This window comes from Lynx rufus, unplaced genomic scaffold (genome assembly GCF_022079265.1).
Source record: "Lynx rufus isolate CCGP_SWC_20201006 ecotype Redwood Valley unplaced genomic scaffold, mLynRuf1.p SCAF_8, whole genome shotgun sequence".
NCBI lineage: Eukaryota > Metazoa > Chordata > Mammalia > Carnivora > Felidae > Lynx > Lynx rufus.
In genome coordinates, this window is record NW_025814896.1 from 26,063,326 (window position 1) to 26,086,794 (window position 23,469).

The following is a 23,469-nucleotide window of genomic DNA, read 5'->3' on the forward strand; positions in this document are numbered from 1 at the left end:
GAAGTCGGATGCTTAACCGACTGCGCCACCCGGGCGCCCCTGGATGTCTTCTTTAGAGAAGTATCTATTCATGTCTTCTGCCCATTTCTTCACTGGATTATTTGTTTTTTGGGTGTGGAGTTTGGTGACTTCTTTATAGATTTTGGATACTAGCCCTTTGTCTGATATGTCATTTGCAAATATCTTTTCCCAGTCCATCAGTTGCCTTTTAGTTTTGTTGATTGTTTCCTTTGCAGTGCAGAAACTTTTTATCTCCATGAGGTCCCAATAGTTCATTTTTGCTTTTAATATCCTTGCCTTTGGGGATGTGTCAAGTAAGAAATTGCTGCAGCTGAGGTCAGAGAGATTTTTTCCTGCTTTCTCCTCTAGGGTTTTGATGGTTTCCTGTCTCACATTCAGGTCCTTTATCCATTTTGAGTTTATTTTTGTGAATGGTATAAGAAAGTGGTCTAGTTTCATTCTTCTGCATGTTGCTGTCCAGTTCTCCCAGCACCATTTGTTAAAGAGACTGGTTTTTTTTCCATTGGACATTCTTTCCTGCTTTGTCAAAGATTAGTTGGTCATATGTTTGTGGGTCCAATTCTGGAGTCTCTCTTCTATTCCACTGGTCTGTGTGTCTGTTTTTGTGCCAGTACCATGCTGTCTTGATGATTACAGATTTGCAGTAGAAGCTAAAGTCTGGGATCGTGATGCCTCCCGCTTTGGTCTTCTTCTTCAATATTACTTTGGCTATTTGGGGTCTTTTGTGGTTCCATACAAATTTTAGGATTGCTTGTTCTAGCTTCGAGAAGAAAGCTGGTGCAATTTTGATTGGGATTGCATTGAATGTGTAGATTGCTTTGGGCAGTATTGACTTAGAGGCAGAGTTTGGGGTGACAGTGCCAGACCCCACCTGCGGAGGCCACGCCCCAAGAGGTCCTCGCCTGGAACTCAAGACCAGCAAGCAGTCAATGGTGCCACCTGCTGGCTGACATGTGTACTGCATGCAGACAACCAGAAGCACAGGGGCAGGTTTGTGTATAAATACATTCTCCAACCTGCCCCCCAAATACATCTCAGATCTCTCTGTCTCCTCTCCATCGCCCGATTCCAGGCCATCACCATATGTAGCCGAATTATTACAATGGCGTCGCCACTGGAGTCCCCATCTCCACGCCTGCTCACTTCACTTACAACAGAGTGGCTCAAAGGATGCCGGTATGCATCAGACCTCACCGTTCCTGTGCTCAAGACCTAGAAACTTGTTTATATCTCTTTCCAAATAACTGTAAAAAGACACGTTTGAGACAAATGGGGGAAGATTAACTTGGACTAGGTACTAGTGATATTAAAGCATTATACTATTTTCTCTACTTTGGTGTGTGTAAGGAATTTTTAGTAATGAAATGTTTAAAAAAACAAAAACAACACACAACAAAAAACAAGGGCGGGGCGCCTGGGTGGGTCAGTCAGTTAAGTGTCTGACTCTTGGTTTCGGTTCAGGTCATGATCTCACGGTTGGTGAGTTCCAGCCCCACATCGGGCTCCGTGCTGACAGTGTGGAGCCTTGAGATTCTCTCTCTCCCTCTCTTTCTGCCCCTCCCCCATTCACTCTGTCTCTCTCTCAAAAATAAATAAACTTAAAAACAACAACAACAAAAAAAAACAAGGGTATACCAGGCAGAGAGAAGCAATTCAAAGGCCCCGGGGGGCAGGGAACGGCTGAACCACAAGGGGTCCCCGTGTAGCTGGAGTGGGAAGGTAGAAGGGGTGAGATTAGGGAGGCAGCAGGGACAGACCACGGAGGCCTTCATGGCCAGGATGAGGTAATCCTGTGATATCCACCTGCCATTTAGACCCAATAAAATAAGAAGCTGAATGAAACACATATCACAGGCATGAGGTAATACTTCCATCAAAGCAAAGATGAGCCTCTGCTGGAAAACAGCTCCAAGCGGAACCCCACCACACTGCCCCACTCCAAGCACGGAAGCCAGGACCGAAACTTCCCCACCACATCAGCCTCCTCTGAGGCCCCCTCCCCCAAGCAGCCGTTAGCTCCAGGGCTCGGGTGGGGATGTGCACAGAGTACTCTGGTTAACAGGACACTGGACACACAGTGAGGCCTGGAACACGTCCCCCGCTCAGACGTCTGCTCCAAGACAAATCACTTCCTCCCCCTGAGTCTCAAGTTTCCAATCTACAGAATGAGGAGTTCAGATTAAATTAGCCCTACCATCCCAGGACTGAATTTCCCTCTGGCAAACAACCAGGACAGGAAGGGACAGAGATGGGGCCTAAATGGCCCTCCATCTTCCTGCTGTGCCTCACCCAGCTGCTCCCCTCAACACAGGCCTTGAATCTCCTGCTACTCCCCCCAGGGAGACGGGGCTGCCCCTCATGGTTCCACGTGCCCAGGAGCAAAATGTCACAGACCTGAAGGGTCCAAGGAGTAAAGATGTGCAGCAGGAAGAAAACAGCAGAGGCAAGAGGGGGGAAAAACCCTCAGGGAAAAAAAAAACACCTACTGTGAAATGCACAGTGAGAGGTACACACGAAAATGATAGAGGTGAGACATTTGAGAGCAGAGTGAGACAGTGAGGACTGAGCAAGGATAGGATTGCAGCTTTATTTATAATGTTTTTACTTTTTTACAGGGACACATAGGTACATAGACTTGTGTGACTAATCAGTATTGTGAAGGAAGGAAGGAAGGAAGGAAGGAAGGAAGGAAGGAAGGAAGGAAAAGAAAGAAAGAAAGAAAGAAAGAAAGAAAGAAAGAAAGAAAGAAAGAAAGAAAAGGAAGGGAGGGAATAGAGGAGGGAAGGAATAGAGGGAGGGAGGGAGAAGAGAAAAGGAAGGAAGGAAGGAAGGAAGGAAGGAAGGAAGGAAGGAAGGTGAAAGAAAGAAAGAGAAAGAAAGAAAGAAAGAAAGAAATTAAGAAAGAAAGAAAAGGAAGGGAGGGAATAAAGGAGGGAAGGAATAGAGGGAGGGAGGGAGAAGAGAAAAGGAAGGAAAGGAGGAAGGAAGGAAGGAAGGAAGGAAGGAAGGAAGGAAGGAAGGAAAGGGAAAGAAAGAAAGAAAGAAAAGGAAGGGAGGGAATAGAGGAGGGAAGGAATAGAGGGAGGGAGGGAGAAGAGAAAAGGAAGGAAGGAAGGAAGGAGAAAGAAAGAAAGAAAGGACAGAAGAAAGAAAGAAAGAAAGAAAGAAAGAAAGAAAGAAAGAAAGAAAGAAAGAAAGGGAAGGGAGGGAATAGAGGAGGGAAGGAATAGAGGGAGGGAGGGAGAAGAGAAAAGGAAGGAAGGGAGGGACAGAGGAAAGGAAAAGGAAAAGGAAAAAAAAGAAAAGAAAGAAAAGAAAAAAGCAAAGAAAAGAATTGACTCTGGGGTAGAGGAACTTAGAACAAAGGAACTAGATTAGAACCATCTCCAAAGGGTAAGTGCTGCCAATCAATGACCATATATCACCAACAGCAGTCATTCCACTAAGCCTCGAGACTTAGGCTAAGACTAAGGGAAAGGAGTGGGGCCACCACCGCCTTCTACAGACGGGGGCACCGAGTGAGGAGCACGAGGTAAAGCAACTCACAGTCACTCCTTCATTGAGAAAATATTTTCCTGCCGCCTGCTCACACTATGTGCCAGCTTCTGCGCTGAGTGTTGTGTATAAATAAACTGGTGGATAAAAGAAACCTATTACGTTTTTGCTGCTGACAGTGAAACCAGACTCCATAAAAGTTCTTGTAGCGGGAAAAACAATTGTAACTGTGCGCTAATTGTGGTGATCGTTTCCCGATATATACAAATACCAAATCATTCTGTGGTACACCCGAAACTAACATAATATCATATGTCAGTTACATCTTAATTTAAAAAATAATACACGGTAGAGCCCAACTACTAACCGCCATACCCCACTGTTGGCCCACAGGACACGCGCGGCTTCCTCAGACCCAGCAAGATCCGCGGGATGCCACCATCCTGGGGGCGGGCCCACTCTCAGCAGGGATGGCCACATGTGGCTGAGGCGAAGCTAGACCCTCGAGGCACCATCACACCACCCCCTCCCAGCCCCACCGCCCCAGCCTGGAGAGAGATGCTCCTTACTTGGGGCTTTCTAGACCTTTGGACGGCAATAAGGTCAGCACCAGAGAGGACTTCTCAATGGCTGAGCAGGAGGCCACCATGTTCAGCTGGGGGATGAACTTGACCTGCTGGCACCAGTTGGGATGAAGAGCCTAGAAAGAGAGTGGCAGTGGTAGGGGCTGGAAGGGCCAGGAAGTCACCACGTCTAATACCCTCTAGTGATCACAGCTCTGACACAGCAACATGGCCCCAGGATCCCAGCCTAGTCCTGTGGCATCACTTGGTCAGTGAGACAGGTGAAAAGCGCCCAAATTTATAAGTTAGAGGACAGGCAAGGTCAGGCCCATGTGACATCACTGTCACCGCATCCCACGCAGGAGAGAGAACGGATTGGAGTCAGCCAAGCCCTCAGTTCCTCTTATCCACAGGGAGCCTTGGATGCTTCCCCGTGGGAATGTTATCTGGTGCAAGTTAGGCAACAAAAGGCTGAGACCCACAATCCAGGGGGCAGCCTTGATGGCACAGGCTCAGAATTCTCTAGCTTTGGCTCTGCGGGTCAGCCCTGTGCTTGGCCTCCGCATTGGGGACCTCCCTCTTCAGGACAACATGGAGGGGGCTGCGGGCACTGGGCTAGGTTTTGCATATGCTGCCTCACTGAGCATCTATCATGGCAAAGGTGCCAAATCCAGGGCACCAGACAGAATGTGGCACACTCAGCAACTGGGACAGAAAACCAAGCCCAAGATGAGATTCCCACAGAAGACAGAAAAGACAGTATTTGTGGGTGACTCTCCCTGATAGGGTCCCAGGGCCTGAGGGATCCAACCTGAAAAGAAGCATTTAGGAGCCTGGGACCACACAACTCAGTCTGCCCCTAGTGTCAGATTCATTCATTCATTCGTTAGTTTATCTGTTCAACAAATGTACTGGGAGCCCACTAAGGCCCAGCCCTTTTAGGCACTGGAGACAGGACAACAGGCCAAGTGCCTGTCCTTAGGAGCTGTCAATTCCGAGAGGGTAACAGGATGAGAAACGAATGGGTGGACAATACAAAGTTGGAAGGTGGTAAGCTGTGATACCGTGATTTGTAATAAATATGTATTTGGGGGCGTCTGGGTGGCTCAGTCGGTTAAGCATCCGACTACAGTCATGATCTCACTGTTCGTGAGTTTGAGCCCTGCATTGGGTGAGCTCAAACCCTGCTCCGGCTCCACACTCTCTCTCTCTCTCCCTCTGCACCTCATGGGATTCTTTCTCCCTCCCTCTGCCCCTCAATTGCACGCTCTCTCTCAAAAATAAATAAATTAAAAAAAAAATTTTTTTTAACGTTTATTTATTTTTGAGACAGAGAGAGACAGAGCATGAACGGGGGAGGGTCAGAGAGAGGGAGACACAGAATCTGAAACAGGCTCCAGGCTCTGAGCCGTCAGCACAGAGCCCGACGGGGGGCTCGAACTCACGGGCCGCGAAATCATGACCTGAGCCGAAGTCGGCCGCTCAACCGACTGAGCCACCCAGGCGCCCCTAAATTTTTTAAAAAAGAAGTATATGTCTTCATGCCCATTTCTGGCACAGAACTCCTAAATCCCTCGGAACTTCCTAAGTGGTAAGAAAGTGTTCCTACTCATTACAAACCCGTGTCAACCACACTTGAGTTTACATTAATGAGGTGACTTTTGGAAAGCCCTTGGGGATGGGGACTGGTTGCCAGGGAAACCAAGCAGGTTTCAGCCCCACCCCCCTGGCCCCTGGGGAGAGGAGAGGAGCTGGAGGATGAATTGGTCGTCAGTGGCAATGATGTGATCAATCATACCTATGTGATTAAACTCCAAAAAAAACCCAAAAGGACAGGGCTCAGAGAGCTTCTGGGCTGGTGAACATGTGGAGGTGTGGGGTGAGGCTTGTGCCCAGAGATGGCAGAGAAGCCCCAGGCCCCCGTTCCCCACACCTTGCCCTCCGCATCTCTTCAATCTCACTATTCCTAAGTTGTATCCTTTTCTAATAAAGCGGTGCTCTAGTAAGTAAAATGTCTCTCCAAGTCCCGTGAGCCACTCTAGCCATTTAATCAAACCCAGAGAGTGAAGGGAAGCTTTGATTTATAACCAGCGGGTCAGAAACACAGGTGACAACCTGAGCTTGTAAGTGGCCTCTGAAGTGGAGGGCGGTCTCGTGGGACTGACCCTTAACCTGTAGGGTCTGACGCTATCTCCAGGTAGAGAACTGTAGGCCACCCAGCTGAGGTCTGAGAATTGCATGGTGGTTTGGGAAAAACACATTGCAGTTGGTGTCAGAATCGTATCAATGCTGCAGCGGGAAAGGCCAAGGGCAGAGGCAGGCAGCAGGGCTGTTCCGGGCTGGCTGGTTAGGGCCCTGAAGGGAGAAGAGAAAGGAGCAAACAGGGACCTAAGGGAGAACCCAGCAGCCTGAGGGATAGAGCGTGGCAAGGCCCTGAGGCGGGAAAAGGCTTGGCGTGTTCAGAGAACAGCAGGATTGCCTGTGTCTCTGCGGCTGAGTAAATGGGAAAAAGAAAGGTAGAAAGCAAGATGGGGGGCAGGCAGGGGCCAGGTCACCTTGTGTCCTGATGGTCATGGTAAGCACTTGAGATTCTGTTTGAACATGATGAGAAGCGATGGGGGATTATTTTTTTAATGTTTTTTTTTTTTTTAACTTTTTAAATGTTTTCTTATTTATTTTTGAGAGAGAGAGAGAGAGACAAAGCACAAGCAGGGGAGGGGGCAGAGAGAGAGGGAGACACAGAATCTGAAGCAGGCTCCAGGCTCTGAGCTGTCAGCACAGAGCCTGACGCGGGGCTCGAACTCAGTAACGGTGAGATCATGACCTGAGCTGAAGTCGGACACTTAACCTAGGCGCCTACTGGGGGATTTTGAGCAAAGGAGTGACATGGCTGGTTCTAGCTCATAATTCCTCTGGCTGCTGAATGGAGTAAAGCACTGCATGGAGAAAGGAAGGTAGAAACAGCTAGAAGCCACTGCAGCCATTCAGGAGAGAGGCGGTATCTGCCAGGACCAGGCTTGAGCACTGGAGGTGGCGAGAGAGACGAGCCACCCCCGGGGACACCTACGTTCTCTGCACAGAGAGCTGGAGGACCCGACAGCTGCCTTCATCCTCCCAGTGACCAAGCCTCAAGGCTTAAGACTGAACCCAGCGGGCGAATCCACTTTTGAGTGGCTCGTGGGTACAGATAATCACCATGGTAACGGGCCGAGGAAAGCGATGACTTACTTTCAGCCAGTAACTTCTATACAAAGGGGACTTTTCATTTAGGAGCTTCCGTGCGGAAACGTTGGTCCAGTGATCTGGTAGGAGAGAAAACCGAGGTCCACATCACCAGCTCCCCACCTTGCCAGATGAGCAAAAACCTCAGAGGACACCTCGAGTTGGTTTGCCACTCCTGTATGTCTCAAAATTTTTCCATCCAAATGCTCATTCCAGCCTTACCGTGTCCTGGTGAGCTCAGTGGGATGAACTCGACACAGAACACAGACACAGGCAGGTAACACTGTTGCCCAGAGCCCTATGCCAGGGCTCACAGAGCTGGCCCCACATCTCGGGCCTTCTCCCTCTCCCCACATGCTGCAATCTAAATGAGGTGATTCTCTCTCTCTTTTTTTTTTTTTTAGTTTTTATATATTCATTTATGTTTTTTTTTTTTTAATTTTTTTTTTCAACGCTTTTTATTTATTTTGGGACAGAGAGAGACAGAGCATGAACGGGGGAGGGGCAGAGAGAGAGGGAGACACAGAATCGGAAACAGGCTCCAGGCTCCGAGCCATCAGCCCAGAGCCTGACGCGGGGCTCGAACTCACGGACCGCGAGATCGTGACCTGGCTGAAGTCGGACGCTTAACCGACTGCGCCACCCAGGCGCCCCTATTCATTTATGTTTTAAAGTTTATTTTGAGAGAGAGAGAGAATGCGCAAGTGAGGGAGGGGCAGAGAGAGAGAGAAGGGGAGAATCCCAAGCAGGCTCCATGCTATCAGCACGGAGCCTGATGAGGGCTCAATCTCACGAACTGAACTGTGAGATCATGACCTGAGCCGAAATCAAGAGTCGGACGTTCAACCGACTGAGCCGCAGCAGGCGGCCCCCAAGGTGATTCTCATTCAGGGAGCTCCAAGTCTGCTGGAGTGGAGAACAAATTGAGACCCTAGGCTCTATTCATTCTGAAAAGGATCATTTGGAAGTCTACCATCATGCTTCGAACTACATGCCCCACCTTGTCTTGCAAACACAAGTTCCAAGGGGGGCACCCAGCAAGTGTGCCTGGAGCAATCACACTGAGCACAGCCTGGCCCTCATGGCGGCGTTCAGGGTCTCCTGGCCCCCGCAACCTCCCACGGCCAGCCAGCGGCCTGGGAGCCTCCAAGGAAAGGCCCCGGGGTACAGGGAGATGGGGCCAGCAGTGATGGGACAAGCACGGGTCTCCCTGTAGAGCAGGCTTTAAGGAGGTGGGTCCCAAAGACTGGGACAATCTGGGCTCAAGTCTGAGAGAAACTCCCAGGTAAAAGGCAGAAAAGAGAAGGGGACCTGGCGGCTTATGCCAAGCATTTTATGCTGCAAAGTCACCAGCCCCATCTTGCAAGGGCAGGAGGAAGCTTGAAAAGGAAGTCCCAAGGGGTGGAGTGTTGCAGAAGTGGGGCAGGCACGGGAAGGCGGAAGCTTAGCCAGGGGCCTCACTTCTAGTGTCTGCCTCGACCACGAGGCCGGGAGAGCCCTGGGAGGTCAGGGTAGGGAGTCCCCCTGTCCTTACTGTGCACCTCACCCCATATGCCCTCCTCCCACCTTATAGAAAAGCCATGAATTGAGTATGCTCATCCCTGTTTTAAAGGGAACTGAGGTGCAGAGAGGTCAAACAACTGGTTCCAGCTCACACAGAGCTGGTCTGTGCAACTCCTCCCAAGTCAACACACGGGTGAGCCCACCTTCATGTTCCTCCCCAGCCTTCAGGCAGCGTGTGGCATGGAAGGACTCCTATCCTACACTCCGGCTTCATCCATACCCGCTCCGATCTCCCATCTAGCACAGCTCAACGACTACCACAACTTCCCACGCCATTTCCCAGGGTGCCACAGCGTGACCGCGGCCGGGCAGGGCAGGCACCAGGAGCAGAGGCTGATGAGGCAAGGATATAGGAGGGTGCCAGCCCACTGCTGTATTCAGGGCGGGATCTATCTTCCATCCGGCCAGTGGGGGGGGAGTGGGTCACCAAGGCCGGGGAGCCCTTGCAGGGTGTCCGGCTCAGAAACTCTGACTGGAAGCCCTAGGGACTGCTCTGGTGTCCTGGATGGAAGGGGAGTCAGTGTCCCCATGGGCTGGGGCCCCTGGTGGCCCGGGGCCTCCTCTAGATGGATATGAAGCAGACTGGAGGCCTGACACCACGCACCGAGGGCTCGATCCTGGACAGGGTCCAGTTCAGGCGTGTCCCTGATAGTCCCAAGCCCCAGAGCCTTGGGCCCTAGTGCCCCTGGCAGAACAGCCCTGAACAGCGTCCTTCAGTGTTTAGTGAGTTTAGGGTATAGCCCAGCAAGGGGTTAAGGTGCAGACTCGGGCAGACTGCCTGCTTCGGGACACTTACCCTGTGGGGCCTACACAAGTCCTTCACCCCCCGAACCTCCATTCCTCCTCTCTTCATGGGCTGTAACAGCAGCAGCTCCCTGCTGGCCATGGGCAGGGGGAGGGCCGTAGGAGGCAATGTGCCCAAACCACTTGGCACGCAAATGCACAGTAAGTGTCACTGTGCTTATTCAGGTTCATGGCCATGCTGAGCCAGGCTTTCCCCCAGGCCCCACTGAGCCCACCTCCAGGGCAGCCCTCCTGCCCCACCCCCACCCCCCCCCACCAAAAGCGGCTCCCAGCTGAGAGCAGAACCCTCCTCACGACCTTGGCGAAGGTTAGTGCTGGCATCCCAAGACCCGGAAGGGGTGAGTGACTTCCACAGGGTCACACAGCTGGCACAGGTTGGTCCTTGCTGGGAGGAGGCGGGTCCAGAATCCTCTCCCCTCCACCTTCACCTGTGCAACCTCCCACCTTCAGAGAGATTGCCCCGCTTCTCAGCCCCCTCTGGCTCTTGCGGTCACCTCCTCACCCCACGTACCACGGGCCACTCTGAGCTGAGCCTACGGGTGTACTCCTCAGCTGAGCTGAAGTAGCCAGAGGCTCCTGAGCTGGGAGGAAGGGCCATCTCCCCACCCGCACATTCCCCAGCATCTTAGCTACCCCATTTGGAGGTCCTGGGGAGGATTCGGGGGTTGAACAGCCCGTGGGTCACATTGCTGGAGGTGAAGACAATGACATTGCCTTTGGTGTCCCCATAGCAGAACACACCTCTGTGACAGTCAGACCTGAGGAAGGTGGAGACAGAAGAGGCGGGGCTGGGCGCAGGGCTGCAAGCCTCCACCTTCCCGGCCCCCATCAGCCTCCCTGCACCTGGGAGCGAGGGGCAGTTCCCACACGACTTGCCAGCTTTGCCCTCAATGGGTGACAAACATGGGCCCGGCCGCCCAGACCCAGATGACCGGTGAACTGGGGCCAAAAGAAATCAGTAATTTTTTTTGAACACTAAAACAAACGAATTCCTGGTCCTCCAGCTGCTTGTTACCAGCTCACCATCCTGCGGATGGACCACGGCATTCCCAGAGCCCTCAGTCACGGCGGGACAAGCCCCTGCCAGGGTTCGATGGCTGACTTGGTCGGGCAGTGGGAGGAAGAGGGGCAGACGACTGAGTAACCCCCAAGGCGGGGCAGCTTGGCGAGGAGGACACAGGCACACAGGGTGGGAATCATTCCGGGGCTGTTTCCAGAGAGGTTATCTGGGAGTCCCAACCGCACCGAGTGATGCGGCTCCTGCCAAGACTGCACCTGTCTCCCCCTGAGACTCACCAGTAGTCTATGGTCAGGACACAACTGTCCAGATCAGTGAAGGTGAAGGCCCGGGCACAGTTGTGGTTGCTGATATCAAAGAACTCTGGGGGAGAGACGGAGGGGGAGGGCATGCATGGAGCCCAGGCCCACGTCCCAGGCCTCGGGGGCCTCTGGGGACAACACGCAGCCTCTGCTTACCAGCCACAGCACCCCCAGAGGGCTCTAACCCACGCCCACAGTTGGCCCGGTGACGGGTCCCCAAGCGCAGACGCACGCCTTCCAACGGCTGACGGCAGGCCTGGGGCGCCGTCAGGGACTCACCTATCTTCTGGTCGGTAGATGCAATCGCTATCAGGTTCATGTTGTGGAGACAGACCATGTCGATGACCCACATCTGCTGGTGGTGGGGCTGCTGGATCTGGTTAAGCTGGCCAGGGGAAGAGCAGAGGCGACCGAGCTGGGGAGGCTTGCCTGGCAGAGCGCACCAAGGCGCAGGGTCCCGTGAACCCTCTCCTGCCACCCGAGGCCCTGGAGGGGGCAGCAGAGCTAGTTTGGAGCCCAGCACTCCTACCAGCTACTGATAGGGCCTTGGACAAGTTCCCTAGCCCGAGCCTCAGTTTCCACATCTGCGAAACGGGCTTAAAGAACACCCATCCTCACAACCCCTTTCTAGAGCCACTTGACAAGCTTCCTCAGAGTTTTAACTGTGCATGACTCGTGATCCCGGGATCTATTTCCAGGACACACCTGCAGATGTGTTCACACGTACTCACAGAGAGGTGTGTGTGAGGGCAGGCCCCGCCACACCGCTGTGATAGCAACAGGCCACAGACCACTTGGAAAGGAGAGCGGATACAAATCCACACCACAGGACACCACCCAGACATTACACAGAAGGGGACTGTGCACACGCCATACAGAAGAGTGTCCAGGATCCATCATCAAATGAAAAGGCAAGGTGGAAAGCAGCACTATTGTGTGTTACCATGCGTATATTTAAAAAGGGGTGCGGAGGGTGCGTGTACAGGCTAACCGTGAAGAGTGCCCCAAAACTGGTCACAGCGGTTGCCTCCAGGAGAGAATTCGGGTGTGGGAGAGGGAGAATGACTTTCCACTGACTGCCCCTCTGCAGGTCTGGCTCTGTCCCCCACCCCAGTTTTTTTTATTAAAAAAAATTTTTTTTAATGTTTTTATTTATTTTTGCGACAGAGAGAGACAGAGCATGAGCAGGGGAGGGGCAGAGAGAGAGGGAGACACAGAATCAGAAGCAGGCTCCAGGCTCTGAGCTGTCAGCACAGAGCCTGATGCGGGGCTCGAACCCACAGACTGTGAGATCATGACCTGAGCCGAAGTCGGATGCTTAACCGACTGAGCCACCCAGGCGCCCCATCCCACACCAGTTTTATTGAGATATAACGAACATGTGACATTGTATTAGTCGTTGCTTGTTTGTTCTGTCTGCACTTTGTTTACCATCTGCAGATGTCCCCCGGCTCAAGTGGCTTATTGACAAGAAATCACCCAGCCGGGCTGTGAGGTGCCAGCCTCACGTAACACCCATGCAGACGGAATTCGAGCGGGCCCTCGAGGTATGGGACACCACACACAAAGTCATGTCCGCAGAAAGGGGCTTTGGTGTCCAGAGAAAAGAGGAGGCCGGCCTGACAGGCTCAGGGTCAGGGGGGATGAGAGATGAGTTAGGGGTGGTCAGCTAAGACATTTGTAGTTTACTCCCTGTAAGAAGGCCACAAACTCTGGACTGGAGAAAGCAGACAGCAGTACAGACTGAAACAGAAGGGAGGGCGGAGAATTAAGGCAGCTCCTCTAGGTGGCTGTGCAGAAGGGATGGCGAAGGCAGGGGCAAGAAGTGGACTGTTCCATCACAACTCAGAGACACCAAGAACAGAGAGGTCCCTGCTGGCGGCTGGGCAGTGAGGACAGGGGGCCAGGCCCCCTGGGGCCTCTAACCCACACACAACAGATGGTATGCCCATCACCTCCACGTTCCTTCGAGAAACCCTGAGCCCTAGGGAGTTCCAGTGACTTGCCCAAGGTCGAACAGCTGGGAAGTAAAGCCCAGCCCCCCTCCCACCCCAAACTCCAGGGCTTTCCATCTGCATGACCATGGATGGCATGCAGTGGGTTTCACGGATGGTGCTTAGTGGATCACTCTTGCCAACATCTACTTTCCCGAGCAGCCCCTCAAAGAGGAATGCTGGGCCTTCCGGGGAGCCTCCCTCTGCCCTCCTCATCCCTCCCAGACTTGGCCTCTGAAGGATGCTGAGGTGACCGAGTAGCAGCCACAACCAGGAGCTCAGGCTATAATGTGCCCTCTCACACACAACAAAATAAACACACAGAGAAAAAGGGTGGAAGGTGCCAGAAACTCCAGCCTCAGGAACTCGGGTGTGAGTCACCCCTGGTCCTGAGCTACCACGTACTCAAGAGTCACTTGACCTCCACAGACCTCAGCTGCTTCCAGAACCCTCCAGCCCCAAGGGATGACCCCTGAGGCACCTGTGAAACACTCTGCTCTTTCACGGGCTTAGGAAAGCCTTCATGCTGCCGGCAACGTTCTCAGTAAGCCTTTCTTCTCTGGAGAGCTGCGCCTTCCTCATTTGCTGGAGGATTCTGGACTGGCCTGGCAACACTAAGTACACAGCCAGCTTTCCTGAGTGTTTTCTCACTCACTGCCCTCAGCCAGGAGCTGACAGCACAGAGACAATGATGAGGTCAGCTTGTATTTGTCGGCACTTGCTGTGTGCCTTGCCCTACTCTGAGGACTGTATGCGTATTAAGTCATTAAATCCTCCCAGCAGCCTGAGGGGGTAACTGTGACCCCACTTGACCGATGAGGAAACTGAGGCACAGGGAGCTATCTACGAAGTGTCCACGGTCACAAAGCTGGAAGGTGGTACAGTCAGGTTCTAAGTTGGACTCCAGAGCCCACACAACCACTGCAATTTCCTGCCTGGTCCAGGTAAAGGATTTGAGTCAGTAACACTTGGTGACAGAGGGGACATGACAGGGAAAGGAAAGGTAGCGGACTGCTAACACGGGAACCTTGGTAGATAGCAACACCATTCACTGAGATGAGGCACAGGAGAAGTAAGCCTGGTGGCCAGGGAGAGCTACAGTGACATTCTATTTGGACAGACTGGGTGTGAGGTGTCTGTCTGTTGGACATCCAAGTCGAATGGACGTCCAGATGCAGTCCTGCTTACAGAAGAGAAATGCGAGGGTCGCAGTCCCACGTGAAGCAGAGCCTGGCCCCAGGAGCAGTGACTCCACGTGCAGGCTGCTTAGACTGTGAACCCCCAAATGAGCCCACTCGGGGCCCAGGTCACCTTCATTATTGGGGTACAAAGGCAAAGGCTCTCCGACCACCCTGTGTGTGCTCCATGTGTGGGTCCCCCTCACCCTAAAGGAGTTAATCAGCGAGAAGTTCTCAGACCAGATCTGCAAGATCCCGTCCTTGGTGACAGTCAGGAGATGCCCAATCTTCTTGAACTGCTGGATTAAAATCTGCACCTTCACAATCTCACATCCATGGTTCCTGTGGAAGGTGACAGCACAGAGAAGGACCCAAACAAAAACAGAATGAAAAGCACAGAGGGGGAAGGGCAAAGCAAGACAGACACACACACACACACACACACACACACACACACACACACACCACCACCACCAAGAAACTCAAGCTGGCTCCTCCAGAGGTGGGGCTCTGCTGGGCGGGCTTCTACCATTATCAGCCATGGCCGAAAGAAAATGACCCAAGTAGGCCGCTGTATGAGATAGGGCTCCACAGGCAGTGGGCTCTCCTTTCAAACAACCAGCTGGCTTCCTCGTGATGGGATGGGGTCAGAGAAGGCAGAGAACAGAGGTCTTTTGCAAACCTTCCTTTATAAGAAAAAGAGTCTACGGGTGGTGAGTGGAGGGGGGATTGTGACTGAAACCTTCAAAATAACAGTTTTCGGCATCTCAGGGTAGAGAAGGGAATATAAGCCAAGCATGAGGTAGAAGTGGATGAGGGGACAACGTATCCAATAGAGCCCCACATACCCAACTCCTCATCTCCAAGGCCATGTGCTGAGCACAGCAAACAGCTCCTGCGGCAGGCCAGGACTCACAGGAAGCCACCGTGAAGCCTTCCCAGCAAGCTACAGTCATGCCTTCCAGTGCCTTCTGTCCTGCCCCAAGTTGGCTAAGCTGGCTGTCTGGCTACTAAAGGGCACCGCCATTTTGACTTCTGGACACGGCTCAGCACACGCTCCTGGTGCTCCCATGCCTCCAGGCCCCGGCAGGGCAGGAAATGTCACCTCACCTCACAGGGACCCAGGGATAAGCATTTTCCTGGAGTTATGTCCTGGCTATGGGCGGAGCTTCAACTAGAACGTAGGCACCTCGATCCCTACTCCGGCCAGAGCCCTTTCCAAAGGTTGCTGTGGACACCGTGTGACCTGTGGCTGAAGGCGAACCCACACTGAAATTCTACCTCAAAACATTCTCAGCAGAAGAGAGGGCAATGTTGTGTCTGGACATGGCTCTTTTCTCTCCCACCCGCAGCCCCCAGCTCTGCCCAGTCTGCCCTCCATCACTCCCAGTGCCACCTATGGCATCAGGCCCACGAGACTCTGAGGGGTAGACGCAACAGGTGAGAGCCAAGAGAAGGGAGGGGGAGCCCTCGGGAGGCGTTATCCCATGAGGCCGGCACCCAGGAGATGGGCGTTTGGTGAGCTTGGTCCAGGCTGAGGAAAGGGGAGCCAACTTTTAAGGTGAGTTTTTCATGAAAATAACTAAATAGGATTTGGCTATTTTCTCTGTCAAGCTGGAAATACTCTCTGGGAACAAATAAATAGGGGAAAATAGGGACAGGCTTCTTGACGTTTTTGGTTCTGGCCCTTGAAGCACCTTGGGAATCTAAATGCCCCGAGGAAACAAAGATCCGTGAAGGTTTGGCTGTCTCTAGCAAAGTTTTAGGTCAAAACATATGGTTATAAAATCCTTCATTATTCATATTTGCTGACTATTCCTCAATTAAATTTTGACCAAAATTTTTTTAGTTGCCCGTTCGTGGTTTTCATTACCATCCTTCTGAATCTCCAGGTGCTCCAGGGCAGAGACTGCCTCTGGTTCATGGTCTTCCCCGTGGCCTGCTCCGGGGGCAGTCCCCTGAGGACCACAGCCCCTCCTAAGCAGGCCACAAATGCACATCACCAAGCGTTGGACCACAGGACCCAGATCCCTGGCCCTGGCCACCGACACGAGGCAGGAGGTGTGCAAACCCAAGGTGGGTTACGGGAAGAGGCCTGGGCCATTGGCCAGAGCCACTGGAGAGATCCTCGTTCTTGGGGAGTTCAGAGGGGAGGGGGCAGACAGGGCCATGGCACAGAAAGATGAGGTGAAGGTCCAAAGGGCACAGTGTACAGGAGCCAGAAGGAGGAGCAAGCAGGCAGGGTCGAGGAAGTCAAGGCATGGACAGAGCCACGTGCTCCAGGAGTGACCAATGGCCCGTTCTGGAGGCCTGGTGTGGCCTCCAGGAGCAGTCTCCTATGATGGCTTTTACTCCCTGCCCTGTGAGCCATCTGTGCCCTGACGCACTGGGCTGCAGGGTGGGGGGAAGCAGGAGGAGTAGCGTATGCTGCAGGGACAGGGAAGGCCAAACACAGCAACCCCATCACCGTCCTTCGACCTCTCTGAACCTTTGTTACCTTGTCTGTAAAGCGGGGACACATCACCTACCTTCATGCTCAGGTTCGCCTGCAGGGTTGAGGGGCTGAAATGAGCCCAGTGCCAGACCCTTGGTGGCCCCACAGAGAGTGGCTCAGGGATCTAGGGAGGGGTGCTCACAGCAGGGCCAGCCCCCACCCTATTCACACACACCCCTTCGGTCAGGGGAGAGACTCCTTACAGGGGGATGATCCTCATGGGGAGGTGGAAGCGCAGGCGGTACTGGCTTGTCCTCATCATCTCCTTTCTCTGGAACTCACGCATCACGTAATCCACGTACTTCTGCTGCCTCGGGAAGAAACGAAGGCAGGACAGCGCTGGCCAAACGCTCGGCGCACTGGGCTTCGGGAACCCACACCCGGCTTCCGGTTCCTCCCCCATCTTTACCAGCCCCTTCCAAGGGGCTCTGGTTAATGCTTCCCGAGGGTGGCCAAGGAGAGTAGCCAAGCCAACTGAGCTGTTCTGGAATCTGGGACGTGTGAAGGGCCTGTTAGTAGGTACATAGCAGCACCTCCCTCCTTAATGAGATCCTGTAATGCTAAATGTATCTCCGCATCACCCCCACGTTCAGCATCCTGTTTGAATCTCTTTATTCATCCCCACTTTATGGATAATAAGGCTGAGGCTCCTAACAGTAGAGATGAATTGTCTCAGCTCATATAAGAAGTTAACAGCAACGGAAGACCCCGAAGCCAGGTCACTAGGGCAATTCTAGAATCTATTAACCAGCCTCGTGAAGGCCAAAGTAGGCCACCATACACCATACGCTATACAAGAAAGAGGGAGTTATTAAGAAAGATAATTGTGTAGCTAGCAGAGAATTCTGGAAACAGAATTTATTGTAGGATACTAAGAGAAATGAAAAAACCAACACAAAAATCAAAAATTTTGATCAAAAACCAACCAGAATGTACACATAAGCCAAGGGGGAGGGATGACAGAGCAGTTAAGCCACGACTCCTGAAGCAGGGGCCCCTTCCTCACCCAGGTGATGGAGCCATTACAGTCTGTGTCCACCTTCAAAAACAGCGCCTCCAGCATCTCATCCGACACACTGCTCAGAATCTTCTTCGTGGCCTTAATGAAAGCCTTCACGCCCAGGGCTTCAAAAGAGAAGAGAGAACATCATCCACTGCACAGCTAGTCACTGGCCCCGTCAGCAGCCGCGGCGGTGTCCTGGGTGTCCGGGCGCTGAGGGAGGGGCACACGGAGAATCCTGTTTGCGGGCTTGTCTTCTGCATCCCACGTGTTCAGCATTCAGCCAGCCCACAGACAGTGGCCACACACCTTCCACGCCAGAGCACTGTGATGGCCCCACAGCACCACTCGGTGAGAAAAGATCAGATCCCAGTTCTGAACAAGTAAGACGGGCCAGGCACTGAGACAAAGGAAACAGATGAAAACTCAAAAAAAAAAAAAAAAAAAAAGAAAAGAAAAGAAAAGAACTCATAATGGCAACAAAGAAACACAAGTTAATTCAAATACACAGAGGGAGAGGTGAAGTCTTTTAAAGGCAGATAAAACGCAAACTTTGGCTGGAGGGCAAGATGGGGAGAGGAGGGGAGCAGACGGGAGGGATAAAATGTTCTCCCCCTGCTGGATTTTGTGACTATAAGGGAATCTGGCTGCCTATGGGCCAATATCACTGCCTAGATTTTCTTTCTTTTTTTTTTTTATAGTCACAGTCTATAAAAAGTGCTTCTAAAGTCCCCAACAAGTATCTGGAATCCTCGCCAGAGCATGAAGGCTGTGCATTTTCTGGCTCCTCTCAGACCTCACCTCCCACTGCTGTCTCCTTCATTCTCGACTCCAACCGTAATGTCCCCAGGCCATTTCTCACACCACCTAGTGTACTCCCACCTCAAGGCCTTTACACCATCTGGTCCCCTCCACAGGGAAGCCTTCCTGGGTACTATCTAGGGAGGCCCCCACCCCCATCACCCGGCTTCACTGTCCCTCCCCCACCATGACCTTCCTTGTTACCACCCTAGGCCATGGGCTCTGTGAGGGCAGGGGGAGCCTGTGCCCTCTGTGACTGCTTGGCCAACAGCAGATGCTTGTTCCCCAGGTGTTGCTGTTGACCCTGGGATGTGCATGCGATGATACTGGGTACTTCTCTGTGTTTATTCACACTGACCATTTAATGAGAGGGGCTCGTGAGGAAACTGTGGCACGCAGTCGTGAGCTCATGTGCCCAAGGTCACGGGGTGGTGCCCAAGGCTGACCCCGGCAATCTGGTCCTTCTGTGTGCGGATTGGGCACCCGTCAGATGGCAGTCTGTAACACAGAGCCTTCCACATGGGAGGGAGCCAGGGACCAGAGAGACTTTGTGCAGTGTTGAGTGAACAAATGCCCCTTGAGCACCACAGGGGCCAGCCCCTCTCTCAGGTGTCTAAGAAGCCATATATATTGTTCCCCACCAAGTTATTTTATTTTATTTTTTATTTTTATTTTTTCTTTAATGTTTATTTATTTTTGAGAGAGAGAGAGAGCGAACAGGGGAGGAGCAGAGAGAGAGGGAGACAGAATCAGAAGCAGGCTCCAGGCTCTGGGCTGTTAGCACAGAGCCCGACGCGGGGCTCGAACTCACAAGCCATGAGATCATGACCTGAGCTGAAGTCAGATGCTCAACCGACTAAGCCACCCAGGCGCCCCCCCCCCCACCAAGTTATTTTAATACACTTCTTATAAACAGTTTACCAGACAGTTTTTTGAGAATAACAATAGACACAAAGATACTCTGGAAAGGAAACGTACACTGTGGGGTCCAGGCAGGGCCCCCTTTCCCCTCTAAAAAACAGCTCTCGCCCACCTCAAGCCACATGGTTAATTAACCGGTCAAAACTTGCATGTGAAAATACCATTTCCCTGGGGAGGAGGGTCACCACTAGAATCAGGCAGGACACTTTGTGGGGGGCAGAAAATGTTCCATAGCTTGATCTGGGTGGTAGTTACGTGAATGTATGCACATGAAGGACTCCTTGAGCTGGATGGACCCTAAGACCCGTGCATTCTGTGGCAAGTAAACTACACCTCAGTGTAAAGATGCATGTATTTCACTTCTGAACTGCACTCTGTGAACTCTCTCACCGCCCTTCCCTGCGCCTCCAACCTTAGCCAGCTCTTCCCCCTTGCCACCCCTTCCAGCTCAGAAGACGAGGGGGTGTTATGACAGCCAACTCTCCCCAACCTGGGCGGTCCTGGGACCTTTCCTCGGGGAGGGTCCACCCTCGCTCCCACCCTCCCAACTTACACCTGTGCCCCACTGACACGTTCCCTCCAGCGCCCAGCACTGGACACCCCCTCTATCCACCACTTCCTGACTTGTACCCACTCACTCTCCTGAGCCACCAGTGACCTTGGAGCACACCTGATGGGGCCCTTCCTTGCCTTAGGGGCCTCCTGCCTTCAAGCAGCGACCCCACTGGTCACTCTCGTCTCCTCCAGGCTCCACTGTCTGTCCTGCCCTGTCATTTGGCATCTGCCTCCGCTCTTCTCATCACTGTCCCCTTGCTTTTCTGACACTCTCCAGTGACCTCACCTATTCACCCATCTCTGCATCTCAGGAGAGAATGTCTCTCCCATGTCTCTGACTCTCTTCCCAAGTGTCCCCCTGACCCGTTCAACTCAGCATGTTTAAAATGCAGTTTAGGGGCGCCTGGGTGGCTCAGTCAGTTAAGCATCCAACTTCGGCTCAGGTCATGATCTCATGGTTCATGAGTTCAGGCTCTGTGAGGACAACTCAGAGCCTGAAGCCTGCTTCGGATTCTGTCTCCCTCTCTCTGCCCCTCCCCACTGGTGCTCTATCTCTGTCTCTCAAAAATAAATGTTAAAAAAAGAATTTTAATAAATAAATAAAATCATAAAAAATCCAGTTTATTATCTTTATCCCAACACACTCTCGCCTTTCCTATGTTTGCCATCTTTGCTAATGACGTCACCTCTGGCTAGTTACCCGGGATGGAGACTCGAGGGGGGCACGCAGCACCCTCCCTCCTGAATCCTCACAAGAATCCCATGGTCCTAGAGGGTAGGTACTGACATTCTCCCCATCTTGCAGGTGAGGACACAGAGGCACAGAGACATTCTGGGTTTACTCAAGAACACATAATGGCGCTGGGAGGATGTGAAACCAAAAGCCTTCCCTCACCTCCATCGTAATGTCCACTACCTTCTGTAGGGTGGTCATGGGAGGAGCCAATCCCCTGCCTCCCACATCGCTCCGAGTCGCTGGCAGAGACTCTTGTCCTTCTCCAGCAGCTCCAGATGTGTCACCTCCCTGTCAGATCGCTGCTGGGGCTCAGGGCCCCTCCTGACCTGAGTGCACCCACGTCCTCTGTGGCCGCCTCCCTCCCAGCCTTGCCCCCAGGACACCCCTCACTGCCCCCCAGCACAGCAACACCCCTATACCTCTCCTCCACCGTTCCCTGCTGAGAACTGCCCTCCCCCCCATCTCCTGGGAAACTCCCACTTGACCTTTCTCTTTTTTTTATAATGCCAAGAGGCAGGATTATGAACTGTTTACCTCTATTTTTTTATATATTCATAAGCATTTTAAAAAATAAATGCTGTATTTAAAATATTTAAGAAAATTTCTTCTAGCCTCCCCTCTGCTGTGCAAGGGGGGGAGTACGTATGTGCCCCACAGTGCTTGCATTCCTGGAACACGGTCACCAAGCACGAGCACTGCACAGTCATACCCCCTGGCTCTCCTGGGAAAGGGACTTCCTTCACTTACTTTGGTATCTGAAGTGCTACACTCAGTGTGGGGTGCCCACGGGAGCAGTTTCCATGTCAGGGCACCCAGGCCACTGCATTTGGGCCTGTCATCAGTGTCTGGCCCCTCCTGTGTAAAGTCATAAGGAAAGTCACAGGGTTTCGTGACAACTGAATCAAATCTGACAGATGGCCTGGTAACCCAGGTAGCTCTGTACCAACACTAATTCTTTTTTTTAAAGTATTCTTTTAGGGGCGCCTGGGTGGCTCAGCCGGTTAAACGTCTGGCTTCGGCTCAGGTCATGATCTCACAGTTCACAAGTTTGAGCCTCGTGTTCGGCTCACTGCTGTCAGTGCAGAGCCCACTTCGGTTCCTCTGTCTCCCTCTCCCTCCCCCCCCCCCCCTCTCTCTCTCTCTCTGCCCCTCCCCCACTCGTGTGTACCCACATGTGCTCTCTCTAAAATAAACTTTTAAAAAATAAAAAAAAAACCACGCATTTTTAAAATTTATTTTTTAAAGTAATCTCTACACCCAACATGGGACTTGAACTCACAACCCAAGATCAAGAGTTGTACCCTCTACTGACTGAGCCAGCCAGGACCCCTCAACACCAATTCTTACCGTGCCTGGCAGCGCTTGATGAAATGTCTGTTGGCGAAAGTGGAGGCACACTCAGCTTGTGTGCCACCCATGTCCCCCCAGGAGCACCTGTATGCAAGGTCAGTGCCACACCGGCTCACAGGCTCGGGGCTGCAGGACCGCCAGCTCAATGGCTCTCCCTCGATCCCCACCCCCAGCAGCCCACAGGCTCCCCCAGGCAGGCCCCAGAGGCGAGGGTCAAGGGCACATGGACACTCTGAAGACCTCCTGGGAGATGCATGGGACTCCCCCTTAAGAACCACGGACCTTCAGGGCACCTGGCTGGCTCAGCCATGGAGTGTGCAACTCTTGGTCTCACGGTTGTGAGTTCAAGCCCCACATTGGGTATGGGGATTACTTAAAAACAAAATCTTAAAAATAAATACATAAATAAAAGAACCACCAACCCTTCTCAAAGACCTCCAATCAACAAATAAAAAAACTAAGGCCCCGAAAGGGAACCTGCAGAACAGAGAGCAGAACCTCAGTATCTCCCCTTTTCCCTCTGACACAGTCACTTATGGTTAGGGTTCCTAAGAAAGGCTTTGGAGCCCTTGTTTATAATCCACCTTTTTAAAAGACTTTTGAAAGAGAAAAATGATCTTATTTTCTTTTACCCTATATCAACAAAAGGTGAATTTCCTTTCCTCCATTTAAAACGTGGCCATTTTTGGGGTGCCTGGGTGGCGCAGTCGGTTAAGCGTCCGACTTCAGCCAGGTCATGATCTCGCGGTCCGTGAGTTCGAGCCCCGCGTCAGGCTCTGGGCTGATGGCTCAGAGCCTGGAGCCTCTTTCCGATTCTGTGTCTCCCTCTCTCTCTGACCCTCCCCCGTTCATGCTCTGTCTCTCTCTGTCCCAAAAATAAATAAACGTTGAAAAAAAAAAATAATGAAAAATATAAAAAAATAAATAAATAAAACGTGGCCATTTTTGTTTTGTTTTGTTTTATGCAGAAGTTCTTTTTACACTGATATGAAAAGATTTCAAGACACATTAGGTAAAAAGCAATAGGGGGAACTTTATAAAAGTTATTTTTTTAAAAAAAGCAGGAGTAGACAATTGGGGAGATCCTTTCTCAATACATACAGATATCGAATCAGCATGGTGTGCACTTCAGATATATTAAATTTATGTCAACTATAGCTCAATAAAGCTGAAATTTAAAAAAGCAAGGCGTAGAACAGCATGGACAATAGGCTGCCACTGCATAAAACAGCGGGGGAGTGACTACCTGAACTTCTGTGCCTCCACCGGTCACAGGAAACCGAGAGCAGTAACCAACTGAGGGAACAGAACTGGGCAGCTGAGGGCTGGGCCCAGGGTATCATGGGAAAAGCACCTTTTGACTTGTGAACTGCATGGATATATTGCCTGCTCAAGACAAACACAAACACAATAAAAATCATGACCAAAGTTGGCACCCTCGGGGTCCTCCAG

The 23,469-nt window shown here is 52.1% G+C and overlaps 1 protein-coding gene across 1 annotated transcript in view; it reads right to left on the minus strand.

Moving 5' to 3' along the window:
• Positions 1 to 23,469, minus strand: part of EFCAB8 (EF-hand calcium binding domain 8) — a 66,498-nt gene that overhangs the window by 37,029 nt on the left and 6,000 nt on the right. Inside the window, exons 3-10 of the mRNA XM_047068247.1 lie at positions 17,661 to 17,779; positions 16,858 to 16,961; positions 14,367 to 14,502; positions 11,268 to 11,373; positions 10,965 to 11,049; positions 10,302 to 10,426; positions 7,308 to 7,381; positions 4,086 to 4,216 (exon numbers count right to left, since the gene is read on the minus strand). Of these exons, the coding sequence (XP_046924203.1) occupies positions 4,086 to 4,216; positions 7,308 to 7,381; positions 10,302 to 10,426; positions 10,965 to 11,049; positions 11,268 to 11,373; positions 14,367 to 14,502; positions 16,858 to 16,961; positions 17,661 to 17,779 (880 nt within the window). The remainder of the gene's footprint in view (positions 1 to 4,085; positions 4,217 to 7,307; positions 7,382 to 10,301; positions 10,427 to 10,964; positions 11,050 to 11,267; positions 11,374 to 14,366; positions 14,503 to 16,857; positions 16,962 to 17,660; positions 17,780 to 23,469) is intronic.